We start from the raw sequence: 15,018 nt of genomic DNA on the forward strand, positions 1-15,018 counted from the left end.
GTCTGAATAACGACTGCCCAGTTTATAGTTTACGACAGGTGGCGGTAATGAGTCACAGTGCATCTTGAGACGACATCAAGTCGGCTCACTGAGGGGCCGGTTGACGACATCAGGAAAATATAGGTCAAGTTTCTTTTATCGTCGTTTAAAGAATGTATCTGGCCTTTATACCATTTTAAACCCTTCAACGCTCTTTGAAGCCGCATTTCGTCGCGCAGGAATGGCTGTGATTACGCAAAAATATCCTGAACATGACCGGGAAATGTGGGGCTTTAACCGAAAAGCTGCGTCATGGACACCAAAGTCCAGCTAAAGAAAGCTTTAGTATTCTTATTTTTATTTTATTTAAGTGAGTATACTATTTATATTTATTTGATGATATACAGATCGAGGTTTTAAGTATTATTTGTGCCCTCTTTTTACATTCGGCGTGTTGTTTAGGCGTTTTACTCACGTGTTTCCCCCCTCCAGTCTTATGTCAGATTCCGAACATTCCGACGTAATGAAGACGTTGATGGTGTTTGATTTCGACCACACGGTGGTTGATGACAACAGTGACACGTGGGTGATCAGGTAAATACTGACGATTTAGATTCATTATGGATGATTGAAAACAGGCATCACCGTGTTAAAAGTATATTTTGTGTTCTAGGTGTCTTCCAGGTCAGACGCTCCCTGACACGGTGAAGAATTTGTACAGAAAAGGCCACTGGACTGAGTTCATGGGCAGAGTGATGGATTATATAGGCATGCACACCTATATTATAAGAGGGTTTCTATATTATTAGTGGTCACTTCAGATTTCTTTTTAAATGCTTAACATCGTAATGGGTTTTATACTTATTTGGACCCTCTACGTTACTTAACAATTGCCAGCAGAGGCATTTTTAGAATCGTTAAAATATAAATGACACGTCATGAAGTGACATTTGATAATGAAAGGCACAGAACTTTTGCTGGAAATCTTATCACTCAATCTCACGATAAAACAAAACCTCTTTTAAAACTTGAATTTTATAGCATAAACAGTATTTATAGTTTAATCAATTAATTAATTTCAAAATTTCTCTTTTTGCATTATGGATGGGCGGCATGGTGGACGACTGGTTTGAGCGTCCTCCTCAGAGTTCTGAGGACTGGGGTTCAATCCCCGGCCCCGCCTGTGTGGAGTTTGCATGTTCTCCCCGTGCCTGCGTGGGTTTTCTCCGGGCACTCCGGCTTCCTCCCACATCGCAAAAAAAAAAAAAAAAAAAAAAACATGCATGGTAGGTTAATTGACAACTCTAAATTGCCCGTAGGTGTGAATGTGAGTGCAAATGGTCAGTCTGCACTCTAAATCATTCAAAATGTGTTTTATCAGGTTGATGTCAGGACTGTGCAGGCCAGTCAAGTTCATTTACACAACACACACTCATCCATGTCTTTATGGACCTTGCTTTGTACATTGGTGCAGTCATGTTGGAACAGATAGGGTATGGGGAGAGATTTGTCCCAAAATTTATTACAAAACTATATCCGCAATTTATGTGATTTTCAGATCTATGGATATCTGTGATTTACATGTTTTTCAAATCCACATATATCTGAGATTTTCACATTTTTAATGATGTGTGTGCATTTATCATGACTAATCATTTGTGAATTGTTGGTGTGTTTGTGGATCAGTGGGCACACACACTTATTTTTAAGACAAACGTAGAGTTTTCAAGATATTCACACACACACAAAGGTTGAGAATATTCACACGTGGGAAGGCCCGTCCCTCCATCCACTAGGCGGCAGTTTTGCTGTCTCCGTTGATGACTTGACTGCAAGGTATTTTTATGGGAATCCAACAGTCTATGGTCTTCTTCTTTTCCTTTCGGCTTGTCCCTTTAGGGGTCGCCACAGCGCGTCATCCTTTTCCATGTAAGCCTATCTCCTGCATCCTCCTCTCGAACACCAACTGCCCTCATGTCTGCCTTCTCGACATCCATCAACCTTCTCTTTGGTCTTCCTCTAGCTCTCTTGCCTGGCAGCTCCATCCTCATCATCCTTCTACCAATATAATATATATATATATACTATTTCTACAGCCATTTGCAACATTTTTGCAAAGTCTACCAGCATCTGTCCCTCCAAGTTCCTTTCCTGGATGCCGTACTTCCCCATCACTTCTTCATCACCCCAATTTCCTTCACCAACATGTCTATTACAATCTGCACCAATCACGACTCTCTCTGTCTGGGATGCTCAGAACTTCTTTGTCTAGCTCCTTCAAGAATTTCTCTTTCACCTCTAGGTCACATCCTACCTGTGGGGCATAGCCACTAATCACATTATACATGACATAACTCAATTTCAAGCTTTAGCCTCATCACTCGAGCTGATACTCTTCACCTCCAAGACATTCTTAGCCAACTCTTCTTTTAAAATAACCCTGACTCCATTTCTCTTCCCATCTACACCATGGTAAAATAATTTAAACCCTGCCCCTAAACTTTCCTAGCCTTACTGCCTTTCCACCTGGTCTCCTGGACACACAATACATCAACCTTTCTCCTAATCATCATGTCAACCAACTCCCGAAATGTTCCTGTCATAGTCCTTACATTCAAAGTCCCCACATTCGGTTCTAGGCTCTGTGCTTTTCTCTTCTCTTTCTGCCGAATAACCCGCTTTCCACCTCTTCTTTGACTTCGACCCACAGTAGCTGGGTTTCTAACGGCGCCCTGCAGGTTGACTGCGCCGGTGGCGGACGTCGTTAACCCGGGCCACGACCGATCCGGTATGGAATTCTTTGGATGAACGCTCATATTTGTTTGGCAAAGTTTTAAGCCGGATGCCCTTCCTGACGCAAGCCTCTGCATTTATCCGGGCTTGGGACCGGCCTACAGTTTGGACTGGCTTGTACCCCCCATAGGGCTGCATTAACAGTCTATGGTCTGACCCTGCTGAAATCACCGGGAAACCGCCCACGGCTGAACAAGGTCGACAACCGGCAGCCCTGTCATTAGTAGGTAAAATAAAAATAAATCACCTTCCTCATCTGTCAGCAAGATACAAAAAAACAACGTATTATTACAGTGTTTAAACAACAACTGTGGCTAGACCTCAATCATCTATTTTATAGTCTTTGGTCTCAACTGAGACGGCATCACTGCCGCCTAGTGGATGGAGGGACGGGCCTTGCCACATGTGAATATTCTCAATGTGTGTGCGTGTGTGTGAGAATATCTTGAAAACTCAGTTATCTTTGTCTCAAAAATAAATGTGCGTACCCGCTGATCCACAAACCCACTTTCAAAAATTCACAAGCAGAATTGAATATTTACAAATAAGTCATGATAAATGCAGACAACGTTAATAAACGTGTAAATCGCAGATATATTTGTGGATTTGTGAAACGTATGTAAATCACGGATATATTTGTGGATCTGAAAAACGTGTAACTCGCGGGTATATTTGTGTAAATAATTTTGAGTCAACTCTCTCCCCATAGGGCCATTCCTAAACTGTTCTTACAAAGTTGGGAGCTATGACTTGTTCGAAAGCTCTTGGTATACTGAATCCTTCAGATTTCCTTTCACTGAATCTAAGGAGCCAATATTTTGCTCCCAAATTTGTGGGAATAGTTCTTCCATTTCTATCATGGCTCTGCACCATTGCACAAAGCAAGGTTCATAAAGAGATGGATTGAGAGAGTTTGTTGTGGGTGAACATGACTGGCCTTAACAGAGTCCTGACATTAACAGGATAGAATACCGTTGAGATGAATTAGACCGGAGACTGAGAGCCAGGCCTTCTTGTCTAACATCACTGTGTGACCTCACAAATATGCTTCTGGAAGAGTGGTCAAACATTTCCGACACACATTCCTAAACCTTGTGGAAAGCCTTCTCAGAAGAATTAAAGCTGTTATAGTGGTAAAGGAAGGATTGACATCTATCATTCCTCCCAGTCACGCCCCTTAAGGTCTCACTGTCATTTCGGGAGCGCTCTCCAGCATCCCCTCCAAGGACTCCGAAAAGTGTGCATACTCTGAACTGCTGTTTGGTGCAAAGGCATAAACGATGAGGACCCATCTTCCCACCCAAAGGCGGAGGGAGGCTACCCTCTTGTCCACCAGGGTAAACCACAACTTACAGGCATCAAGTCGGGGGGCAATAAGTATGCTCACACCTGCTCAACGCCTCTCACCATAGTCAACTGCAGAGTTGAAAAGAGTCCATCCCCTCTCAGGAGGACTGGTACTGGAGCCCAAGCTGTGTGTAGAGGTGAGTCCGACTATATCTAGTCGGAACTTCTCAACCTTGTACACCAGCTTGGACTTTTTCCCTGCCAGAGAATTGCACATCCCTAGAGCCAGCTTCTGTAGCTGGGGATCGACCACCAAGGTGCACGCCTTCAGCTGCCACCCAGCTCACTATGCACCTGACCCACGTCCTGGGGGGGGGGACATGGAGTCAGAGTAGACCATGTTCCATGCCTCCATTGTTGAGGCGGTCGACTGGAGCTGTGGCTGTAAGGTTGTCAGTGTTGTAGGGGTCAATCCCTGAAGCCGTTGGTGGAGACTAGTGGTAAGGGATGCCATCAAGCGGAAGGAGTCCTATCGGGCATTTTTGGCCTGTGGGACTCTGGAGACAGCAAATGGGTCAAGCTAAGCGCAGCTTTGGTGGTCACTGAGGCAAAAACTCAGTTGTGGGAGGAGTTTGGTGAGACCATGGAGAACTACTTCGAGGGAATTGTGGTCCACCATCCGGCGTCTCAGGAGGGGGAAACAGTGCACCGTCAACACTGTGTATTGTGGGGATGGTGCACTGCTGACCTCAACTTGAGAGGTTTTGAGTTGGTGGGCTGAACGAATACTTCGAAGACCTTCTCAATTCCACCAACATGCCTTCCCATGAGGAAGCAGAGTTTGGGCACTCTGATGTGGGTTCTTCTATCTCGGGGGTTGAGGTCACGAATGTGGTTAAAAAGCTCATCAGTGGCAGGACCCTATGGGTGGATGAGATCCCCCCCCTGAGTTTCTTAAGGCTCTTGATGTTGTGGGGCTGTCCTGGTTGACACGCCTCTGCAACATTGCGTGGACATCAGGGACAGTGCCTCTGGATTGGCAGACTGGGTGGTGGTCCCCCCTTCTTAAAAAGGGGGACCAGAGGGTGTGTTCCAACTGCAGGGGGATCACACTCCTCAGCCTCCCTGGTAAGGTCTATTCAGGGGTTCTGGAGAGGAGGGTCCGTCAGGAAGTCGAATCTCAGATTCAGGAGGAGCAGTGTGGTTTACGTCCTGGACGTGGAACAGTGGTGCAACTCTACACCCTCAGCAGGGTCCTTGAGGGTGTATGGGAGTTTGCCTATCCAGTCTACATGTGTTTTGTTGACTTGGAGAAGGGGTTAGACTGTGTCCCTCGGCGAGTCCTGTGGGGGGTGCTCCGGGAGTATGGGGTACCGAACCCACTGATATGGGCTGTTCGGTCCCTGTACGACCGGAGTCAGAGTTTTGTCCGCATATCCGACAGTAAGTCGGACTCGTTTCCGGTGAGGGTTGGTGTTAGATATATTGTAGAAGTTATCATTTATTTGCTTAGCTTGCATTAGTATTATGGACAATGTTTAGAAAGAAAGATGTCTCGCCTTCAAGAAGATGACTCAGCAGGAATCATCTGAGAGAAGGACGTGGCCGGGACGTGGCAGGTGCCATGTTTTCACCTTGAAACCCTACCCTTAGTGTGTTGTGTCTTGTAGCTTAGTACGTTATGTCTTGTAAACTTAGAAACCTCCCTATTTTCAAATAAATGCAGGAGCGACGGGAGAGATTGTTTAGAGCGTGTTGAGAGGCTGTAATCTGAACAATCTCCCATGCGCCCTCCTCATGAGTAAAATGACCAACGTCTTCATTCCTTTTGTGTTTATTCATTATAATGTTTGGTGAGATAAATCCAACAGTTGGACTCCGCCAAGGCTGCCCTTTGTCACCAATTCTGTTCATAACTTTTATGGACAGAATTTATAGGCGCAGCCGAGGCGTAGAGGGGATCCGGTTTGGTGGGCTCAGTATTGCATCTCTGCTTTTGCTGATGATGTGGTTCTGTTGGCCTCATCAAGCCGTGACCTCCAACTCTCACTGGAGCAGTTCGCAGCCGAGTGTGAAGCGGCTGGGATGAGAATCAGCACCTCCAAATCTGAGACCATGGTCCTCAGTCGGAAAAGGGTGGCGTGCCCTCTCCAGGTCGGGAATGAGATCCTGCCCCGTGTGGAGGAGTTCAAGTATTTTGGGGTCTTGTTCACGAGTGAGGGAAAAATGGAACGTGAGATTGACAGGCAGATCGGTGCAGCATCTGCAGTGATGCGGACTTTGTATCGATCCGTTGTGGTAAAAAAGGAGCTAAGCCGAAAGGCGAAGCTCTCGATTTATCGGTCGATCTACATTCCTACCCTCACCTATGGTCACGAGCTGTGGGTTGTGACCGAAAGAACAAGATCCAGGATACAAGCGGCTGAAATGAGTTTCCTCCGCAGAGAGAGGGTGAGAAGCTCGGCCATCCGGGAGGATCTCAGAGTAGAGCCGCTGCTCCTTCAGATCGAGAGGAGCCAGATGAGGTGGCTGGGACATCTGATTTGGATGCCTCCCGGACGCCTCCCTGGTGAGGTGTTCCGGGCACGTCCCACAGGGAGGAGACCCCGGGGACGACCCAGGACACGCTGGAGAGACTACGTCATTCGGCTGGCCTGGGAACGCCTCGGGATCCCCCCGGAAGAGCTGGAAGAAGTGGGTGGGGAGAGGGAAGTCTGGGCGTCCCTGCTAAAGCTACTGCCCCCACGACCCGACCTCGAATAAGCGGTAGAAAATGGATGGATGGATGGCATGATAATTCTATTATCAAAATGTATGATTATACAGCACATAATTGTAATTAAATTATTATACAGGTATACAGTAAAGTGATATTTTACCAGTGTCAGATTTCTGTAGTTTTCATTTATTTTCCATTATTATTTGGTGTTGACATGTACAGTGCAAACATTGAAACATGTCTTTCCCCAATGGGGGAAAAGTAGTGTTTTATTTGAGGTAAGGCCTTTATATTTTTTTCAAGTGATTAAATTAGCATACCTGCCAATGACTCCGGTTTTGCCGTAATGAGTACGGTTTTAAATAACCCATCCCGGGTTACGGCCGCATAGATATATTTTTCTATTTCACTAATAGAACAAGACAGTAGCTGATAGTTGCTTATCTATACTGGACACTGGAGTTAAGGATCACCCCAATTTTCAGTATTGGAAGTATATTCATATTTTGAATGAAAAATAGTTGAAGTTTTGTGAATGCTTAACCAGAACATAACTGCAAAATTATTGATGTTATGCTAATGGTGAATAAGAATATAATTGTGAGTAAAGTTAGCTAATAATCCTTTATCGTTTTGATTTTTTCAGTATTATTTTTGGTGAAAGTCTCACTATATTTGTGGCAGAAATGTGAGGTTTTTACCCAGACTTTAACGTCTAAATGCTGAAATAAATTTTTAGCTGGGGGCTTGGGAGCCAAAGTCTAAATTATCAGCGAGCTTGAGATGCGCCGCTGCTTGAGTGAAGTGGAAAAAAAAGAAGCAATTAAGGCACTTTAATGTCCTCGCATGTGGGCAAGAAGAGCCCCAGTTGCCGATGCACTTAGAATCATTTATTGAAGGGGACAAAGAGTTAAAAGACACAAATACAAAACAGTTGGACGGAGCTGCTATATGCCACAACTGATACCCAGACGCTCACACGTAGACTTTAAAACTCCTGACGTAACGCACTAGGCCATGCCATAAAGGCACACACATCCAACACACAAATACTACAGTACGTACAGTACTTACACTGTATAAAGCCAGTTTATTCATTAAGATTTTCTTTTTTTTATTATATTCTTATACAATATGGTGCTATTTTTCTTGATGAAAGAGTTGTAACAAAAACATTTTCGCATTTTGGGGGGGCTGAAATGGCTTAATTAATTCATCCTCCGTACCCCTTATCCTCAGTAATTTCGCGGGAGTGCTGGAGCCTATCCTAGCTGACTCTGGACGAGAGTCGCGGTGCACCCTGAACTGGTCGCCAGACAATTTCAATTACCGTAATTTCTCGTGTATAATGTGCACCCATGTATAATACGCACCCCCAAAGTTGACCTCAAAATTCTGGAAAATTCTTTTTACAATGCATGATTTTGCTTCTACCCAAATGATCAAATCATTAAGTGTTATCTGTATATTGTTAGTTTTTTTCAAATAATTATTCTGAAGTTCAGCACTATATTTGAACACGTAATACTTTATACTTTATTTACTTGCTCTTATTTTGAAATTCACGGCCCTACTTTTATTTAGTCAATTAGAAAACACACAGTTGTGCTCATATGTTTAATTACCCAGGCAGAATTTGGAAGATGGGTATAATTCTTAAAAGAAAACATGAAGGGCCAGGCGAAACATTTAAATTTTACTTTAATGGGATTCAAATTAAACGGTCAAACATTTCAGAAAAGCATTATAATGAAACAAAACATAACCATAAAGAAATTAATGATGGCTGTTGTTCAGTCATCAGTCATATTTTAAAACAAAATAAAACAATATTTCACAAATTCTGCCAGGGTATTGAAATTTATGAGCACAACTCTACACATATGCAGTCATACTTATCCCTGTCATATTGGAATGAAAGTGGAGGCTACACCTTTTTCATAACCACTAGGTGGCGGTGGCATATTAGAATGAAAGTTCTAACCTTTCTCATAACCTTTAGGTGGTGGTGGCATTTTGGAATAAAAGTGTACAGCTTTTTCATAACCTATAGATGGCGGCATACATTTATAAAATGGGAAAGTTTTTTTTTTTTTTTCCCATTTTTCCCTCTACCTATGTATAATGAGCACAATTGACTTTTGACATTTTTTGGGCGAAAGAAAATGCATTATACAAAAGAAATTACAGTAATTCAAATTTGGAAAATGATTTGATATGCAGTGGACCCAACTCAGCAGGTTAGTCCTTATGAATACAAAATTAGAACTTTTGTGTGCTCTTCTGATTTGTCCTGTTTGGCTGAAAGTTCATCGGCGACTGTGGCTTTCTCAAATAAGTCAAAGTAACGCCGTACGAGTAAATTGAGTTTGGAGCTTGCTCACGGAACGAATTATTAAGTTAAGGTACTGCTGTGCTTTCTTCCTGCAGGCGAGCAGGAAGTGAGTATAGAGAGTGTTCGCGCTGAGATGGAATGCATCCCCTTGACGGCAGGAATGAGTGACCTGCTGACCTTCATATCACGCAACAAGAGCGACGTGGACTGTGTGGTCATCTCTGACGCCAACGCGCTCTTCATCGACTGGATCCTTTGCGCCGCTGGGTTGCGTTCAGCCGTGGACCGCGTGTTTACCAACCCGGCCGCAGTCAACTCGTTTGGCCGCGTGGAAGTGCGTCGCCACCACGCGCACGACTGCCGCCGCTGTCCCATTAATATGTGCAAGCGAAAAGTTCTGGAAGGATACCTGGCCCAGCGAGACAAGTACAGCCACGTCCTCTATGTGGGCGACGGCGCCAACGATCTCTGCCCGGCCTTTTGTCTGAGGGGGCGCGATGTAGTCTTGCCCAGGAAGGGATACGCCCTGGAGAAGTTGCTGGAGGGCGAGAAGGACGCTGTGAAAGCCAAAGTTGTCATCTGGAGCAGCGGAACCCAAGTCCTACATGAGCTACAAGCCAGTCTGAGCTCCTCAATGGATGTAATCCTGGACTAACCGAGGATTGATATTTTTCCGTATGCTTAAGTCAGAAGAGGCGCGCAGCTCCGCGCTTTTCTCACTCCCCCTCTCAGCCGTCCACTTAATTCTATCATTTGCTTACTTTGGGTGGAGTAACCCTAAAGTGAAGGCGTTCCCTCTCATATCCAGCCTCGCGCATATTCTGCCAAAGACTTAAGTGGGTTTCCTCATGCGCACTCCAGAGGCTGTAGTAAGTCTAGTGCCCCGGGAAGGTGAAACATCATATTGCATGTTTTGATTCCGAGCCTCCGACGGCATGCTGACGGACACCTGGCCTATATAGGCTCACCGACTGCCCAACGGCTGTAATGTGACCCGACCACATTACGCCGATCGATGGCGAAACGTCAAAAATAATGTAATATGAATTAATTTTCATGCCCGAGCTGCGAGAGGCATTTTCCTTTCAAACATGCTGCATGGTGGCTTGGAAGTATGTCTGAAAGTGCCGCTCACAACTGCAGTCATCTTAATGGCGTTGTAGCGATTATGTATGAAATAAGAATTTTAATTAATTTAGGATAAAGTAATAAGTCGGGAGCGACGTTTGCGTTACTTCCGGTTTATCGTAATTTTGATTTAATTGTTAAAAATCAAACTAATGCCTCAAAGCGGACTACGTCAAATTTTTCAAGTTTTAATTTTAGGCAAAATTACGTCAAAACTTTTTAATCAGTCTCATGATCTGTAGGTTGCTACACTCTACGACATTTGGAGTCCTAGATTAGAGAGGTCTACTTAAATTCAGAACACACACAAAATACGACCACGAGTGGAATTTTATTGTAGATTTAATGAAACACACAACTACAAACTACAACAAGAAAGTAACACTAAGGGTAAGCGAAAAAGAAAATAAGGCGTACGAAAATGGAAATTAGGACATCGTGTGTGGTCGCTGGGTTAAACTAAATGAGCGTTTAATGCGTTGAGTCAGAGCGAGAGAAGGCAAAGTTGGGATTTTGTATGAATTTCCCCACAATTATTACGCACTGATGTTGTACATCACAGTAAGGATTGCAGTGTCGACACACGAACGCAGATCAGCTGGTCTTTGTACTCTCACGCATAGATTCATTGTTTCAACTTTGGTCGTAGCAGATGGGTTGCTTATGGTTCAATACAACATTTTGTACTGTTTGAGTTCAAATCATGAACAGCTTTCAAAATCACGCAGAGGACCTGTCAAAGTGAGAATAAGGACACAGACATATTTCTGCAGTTTGCAAGGTATAAAAACGGACATTTTATCTTCTGTTAACAAACATCAAAGGCACGTCCACAAGTTCTGCTTGCAGTTCCTCTCAACGCCAGTGGGTGGCGCCTCGCGCATGGGTGAATATTGACCTCGTGGTCTGCTTGAAGGGAGTTTTCCCTCCAATCTTTTGGTCAGGGAAGGAGTCTTTTGAAGACAGGAATCAAGATTTGGCGGGAAGCTGCTTATTAGGTTAAGGTCCACTTGACGTACACCAGGTATTGTCCTCGTCGTATCACAGCAGGGCATCGTGGAGGAGTGGGAGTTCTCAGGTGGTCGCGAGTCTCTTGACGCCTCAAAGTTGCGGCGTGCATGTCCGCTACAGAGTAATGGTGTGCTAGTTCTGGAATAATTGTGTTCATATTTTCTCTCAATCATGAAATCCGTTGAAATGACACGGCAGTGTGTGTGCCGCCGGTATGGTTGCTGGGCAACGCTGGTCAAGAGCTGGCCTTCCAAACGCGGATTAAATTACATATACAGACCCCTTTCCAAAAAATTTTAATATCATGGAAAAGTTTATTTCCATAATTCCATTCAAAAAGTTACACTTTATAGATTTATAGACACATTATAGATTCTGGGTCCGCAATTTAAACAATTTCAAGTATTTGTTTATCTTTACATAGTTTGGGCTTCCAACTCATAATACCCACGAAATCAGGAATTCAAAAAATGTGAACACAGTGACTAAATCATCCCAAATTTTGCAGGCCATCAATGTTGTAAACTGAGTATCGCACACTAATCTACTAAACTCAAAGCACCTGCACAGGTTTCCCCCAGGTGTCATTAAATTGCTTCAGTTTGGTTCAATTGTCTCAGTTGGGTTCAATATGGGGAAGAACGCAGACTTGACAACTGGCCAGAAGATTTCTTAGGATGGGTAAGCCACAAACATTGATAGCTAAGGAGGCTGGCTGTTCACAGAGTGCCGTGTCCAAGCTTATCAATGGAAAGTCTCGTGGAAGGACAAAATGTGGCAGGAGAAGAAGCACCAGCAAACAAAATGACCGTGGGCCCTCAGCGGATTATCAAAGAGAGAAGATTCAAGAATCTAGCAGCACAGCTTAAAAAAACACCACATTCAGACGCATCCAGGAAATGGGCTACAACTGGCGGGTTCCCCGGGTCAAGCCACTTCGGAGCCAACATAGGAAGCGTCTCAACTCGGCCTTGGAGAAGAAGGACTGGACTGTTGGCCAGTGGTCCGAGGTCCTCCTATCATGGGTGTGTGTTCCGGGTTCTGTACCGATCTATGCCCGTCTATTAAACCTCTCTTTTTGGAAACTGTCCATTTGTTTTGGAGTCCTGCATTTTTGGGTCCTATCCTCTGTTCCGTTCATGACACCTCTATTCCGATGAAAGTAAAGTGTGCCTGTCATTCGATAATCAAGGTCCAAGGGTTTGGAGGAAGATGGGTGAAGAACGGAAACCAAGCTGCTTGAGTTCCAGTGTGAAATATCCACAGTCAGTCATGATTTGGGGTGCAATGTCCAGTGCAGGTGTTGGTAAACTCTTCTTTCTTCAATCCAAGGTCACCACAGCAGTCTACCAGAATGTTTAAGAGGACTTCATGATGTCTTCTGCTGGGGCTCTCTATGGAGATGCAGATTTCATCTTCCAGCAGGACCTGGCCCCTGCCTATACAGCCAGAAGCACCAAAACCTAGTTTGATGCCCATGCCATCACGGTGCTTGACGGATCTAAACCCCATTGAGAATCGATGGGGTATTAAGAAGAAAATGAGGGGCACCAGACCCCCCCAAAAAAAAACTGACAGCAGGCATTAAGGAAATCTGGGCTTCCATAACTCCCAGGCATTGCCACAGGCTGATTGTCTCAATTCCCAACCAAGCATATTGAAGATTAACAAATTGTTTTGAAAGTACCATATTTTGATTGACTTAATGTGAGCCCTAATTCTTTTTCTTTTTTTTTTTTTTGGGTACAAAAACAGAAGTAAATGGTAATTTCTTCACAGTATTCTAATTATCTGAATTCCTCATTTTGTGGGTTTTATGAGCTGAAAGACCACATTATGTAAAAATAAACAAACAAATACTTTAAATTGTTTAAATTGTGGGCCCTGAATCTATGAAATCTTAATTTTTTGAATCGAATTATGAAAATAAATAAACTTATCCATGATATAATTTTTTTTTTAGAAAGGCTCTGTATAGGTCACTGATGGTGTAGTGCTACACTCGCCTGACTTTGTTGCGGGCAGCGTGGTTTCAGTTCCCACTCAGTGACGGTGTGAATGTGAGTGGAAATGGTTGCCCTTGTCTATATGTACGCTGCGACTGACTATACCAGTTCAGGGTGTAGTCTGCCTTTCGCCCGAAGTCAGGCTCCAGCGCTCCTGTGACCCTGAACAGGATAACTGGTGTTGAGAATGGATGGATGGAGGGTCTGTATAGTCTAGTATTTATTAAATATATAGAGAGAATAGAAAAACACATGCTCCTTTCAAGTAGCCTGTTCGACAAGCGGTGCCCACATCTCACTGGAAGGAAGCCAACTCCCGTATATCCGCATGGGGTTAATCTTAAGAAGTCTGACATTTCCCAAATGCATTTCAATAGCATTCACGTCTCAGGAAAGAAAATCCTCAAATCACAAAATACAAAAATGTTTGGGTTGCCGTGCTATGGCGTAAGATTTGTCCCACAATTACATACTCGTAACTAGAAATACTGACCACAAAAGTGTGTTTTGTGATCACAAAAACATTTTTTTGTGAGAACTCAAATTCATATTTTGTGTAAAAGTTATATTTTTCCACACTGTGTCATGCATTGCCCTACGTGCACAGTACACTGCCGATTCCTCACAGTGTCACAAATGTTCCACAATTGTCAACCAATCAGGAGTTTACTCATAAATCAAATATTTTTTTCTTATTGAAAATAATTGCGCCCCCACCCCACCCCTCCTCACACAAACACACACACTTGAGTGGTGTATGTCACGATCCCAACACAAAGCAAAAAATAAAAAATATCAACCATGCTCAGAACTTTAAAAACTCATGTCGGGGCCCTAAGTCAATGTAACACTGTATACTCATTATTATGGTACTTTGATAATTGAAAACTGCTGCCTAAACAGGCTGCACCAAGTAAAAACAGTCAGGCCTGAACTAATTGCATCCTCTGGTGGTTGCTGCCAAGGACTGAAAACAGACTGATGTTTTGAGAGCCAGAGTCGTAGCCTGGAGCAGCGGAAGCCAAGTCCTTGCCAACTGTCCACAAGCCAACTTGAACAAAATAAATCAAATCCATTGTTTCCAGTATGTCTCAGATCCCTTTTTTTTTTTTTTTTTTTTTTTTTTTGCACTGTATCTCCACAACAGCCTGTTAAGGCATCAAAGTGTTCAGGTCTCAAGTAATCGCTGGTGGTCGCTACCAAGACTGAAATCGTCATGCCACCCTTGTATATGGCATATCGTGAGCCACTGTTTAGGTATGCTAGTATTTTATTAGTGGAGCTTGTTAAGGCAGCAAAATGGTTGGACCTGAAATAATTGCTGCAAAGTATTTAAGTCCTAAGTCTTTTTTGCCGCCATTGCATTCGGGTTAGAACTGCAGTCAATGTTAAGGTGTACCGGTATTGATAATTTTACTAATGCAGCCGGTTTAGGCCATTCCCCCAGTGCATGTGTGGGTTTCTCATACAAGAACATGCATGATAGGTTCATTGAAGACTCAAAATGTTCCTTAGGTGTGAATTTGAGTGTGAATGGTTGGTAGCCTATTTGTGCCCGACGATTGGCGACCAGTCCTGTACCCCGCCTCGCGCCCAAAAGCAGCTCGCTTAGGCTTTAGCGCACACGTGACCCAAATGAGGTTTTAGCGGTATAGAAAATGGATGGCTGTTTAGGCACCAAAGGGTCCTTGATACCAACGTTGCAGTTAGCTAGTCAGTGTTTAGATGCAGTCATATTTTGTTAATTGGTGCAGCCTGTT

At 43.8% G+C, this 15,018-nt stretch overlaps 1 protein-coding gene across 1 annotated transcript; it reads left to right on the top strand.

Moving 5' to 3' along the window:
• The first annotated feature begins 67 nt into the window (after positions 1–67).
• On the top strand, positions 68–14,342 carry phospho2 (phosphatase, orphan 2). The gene is made up of 4 exons (XM_061669994.1): positions 68–349; positions 472–573; positions 653–747; positions 9,209–14,342. The coding sequence occupies exons 1-4, from the start codon at positions 252–254 to the stop codon at positions 9,766–9,768; spliced, it is 855 nt and encodes a 284-aa protein (XP_061525978.1). The 5' UTR covers positions 68–251; the 3' UTR covers positions 9,769–14,342.
• Positions 14,343–15,018: the final 676 nt, after the last annotated feature.

This window comes from Phycodurus eques, chromosome 2 (genome assembly GCF_024500275.1).
Source record: "Phycodurus eques isolate BA_2022a chromosome 2, UOR_Pequ_1.1, whole genome shotgun sequence".
Classification (NCBI taxonomy): domain Eukaryota; kingdom Metazoa; phylum Chordata; class Actinopteri; order Syngnathiformes; family Syngnathidae; genus Phycodurus; species Phycodurus eques.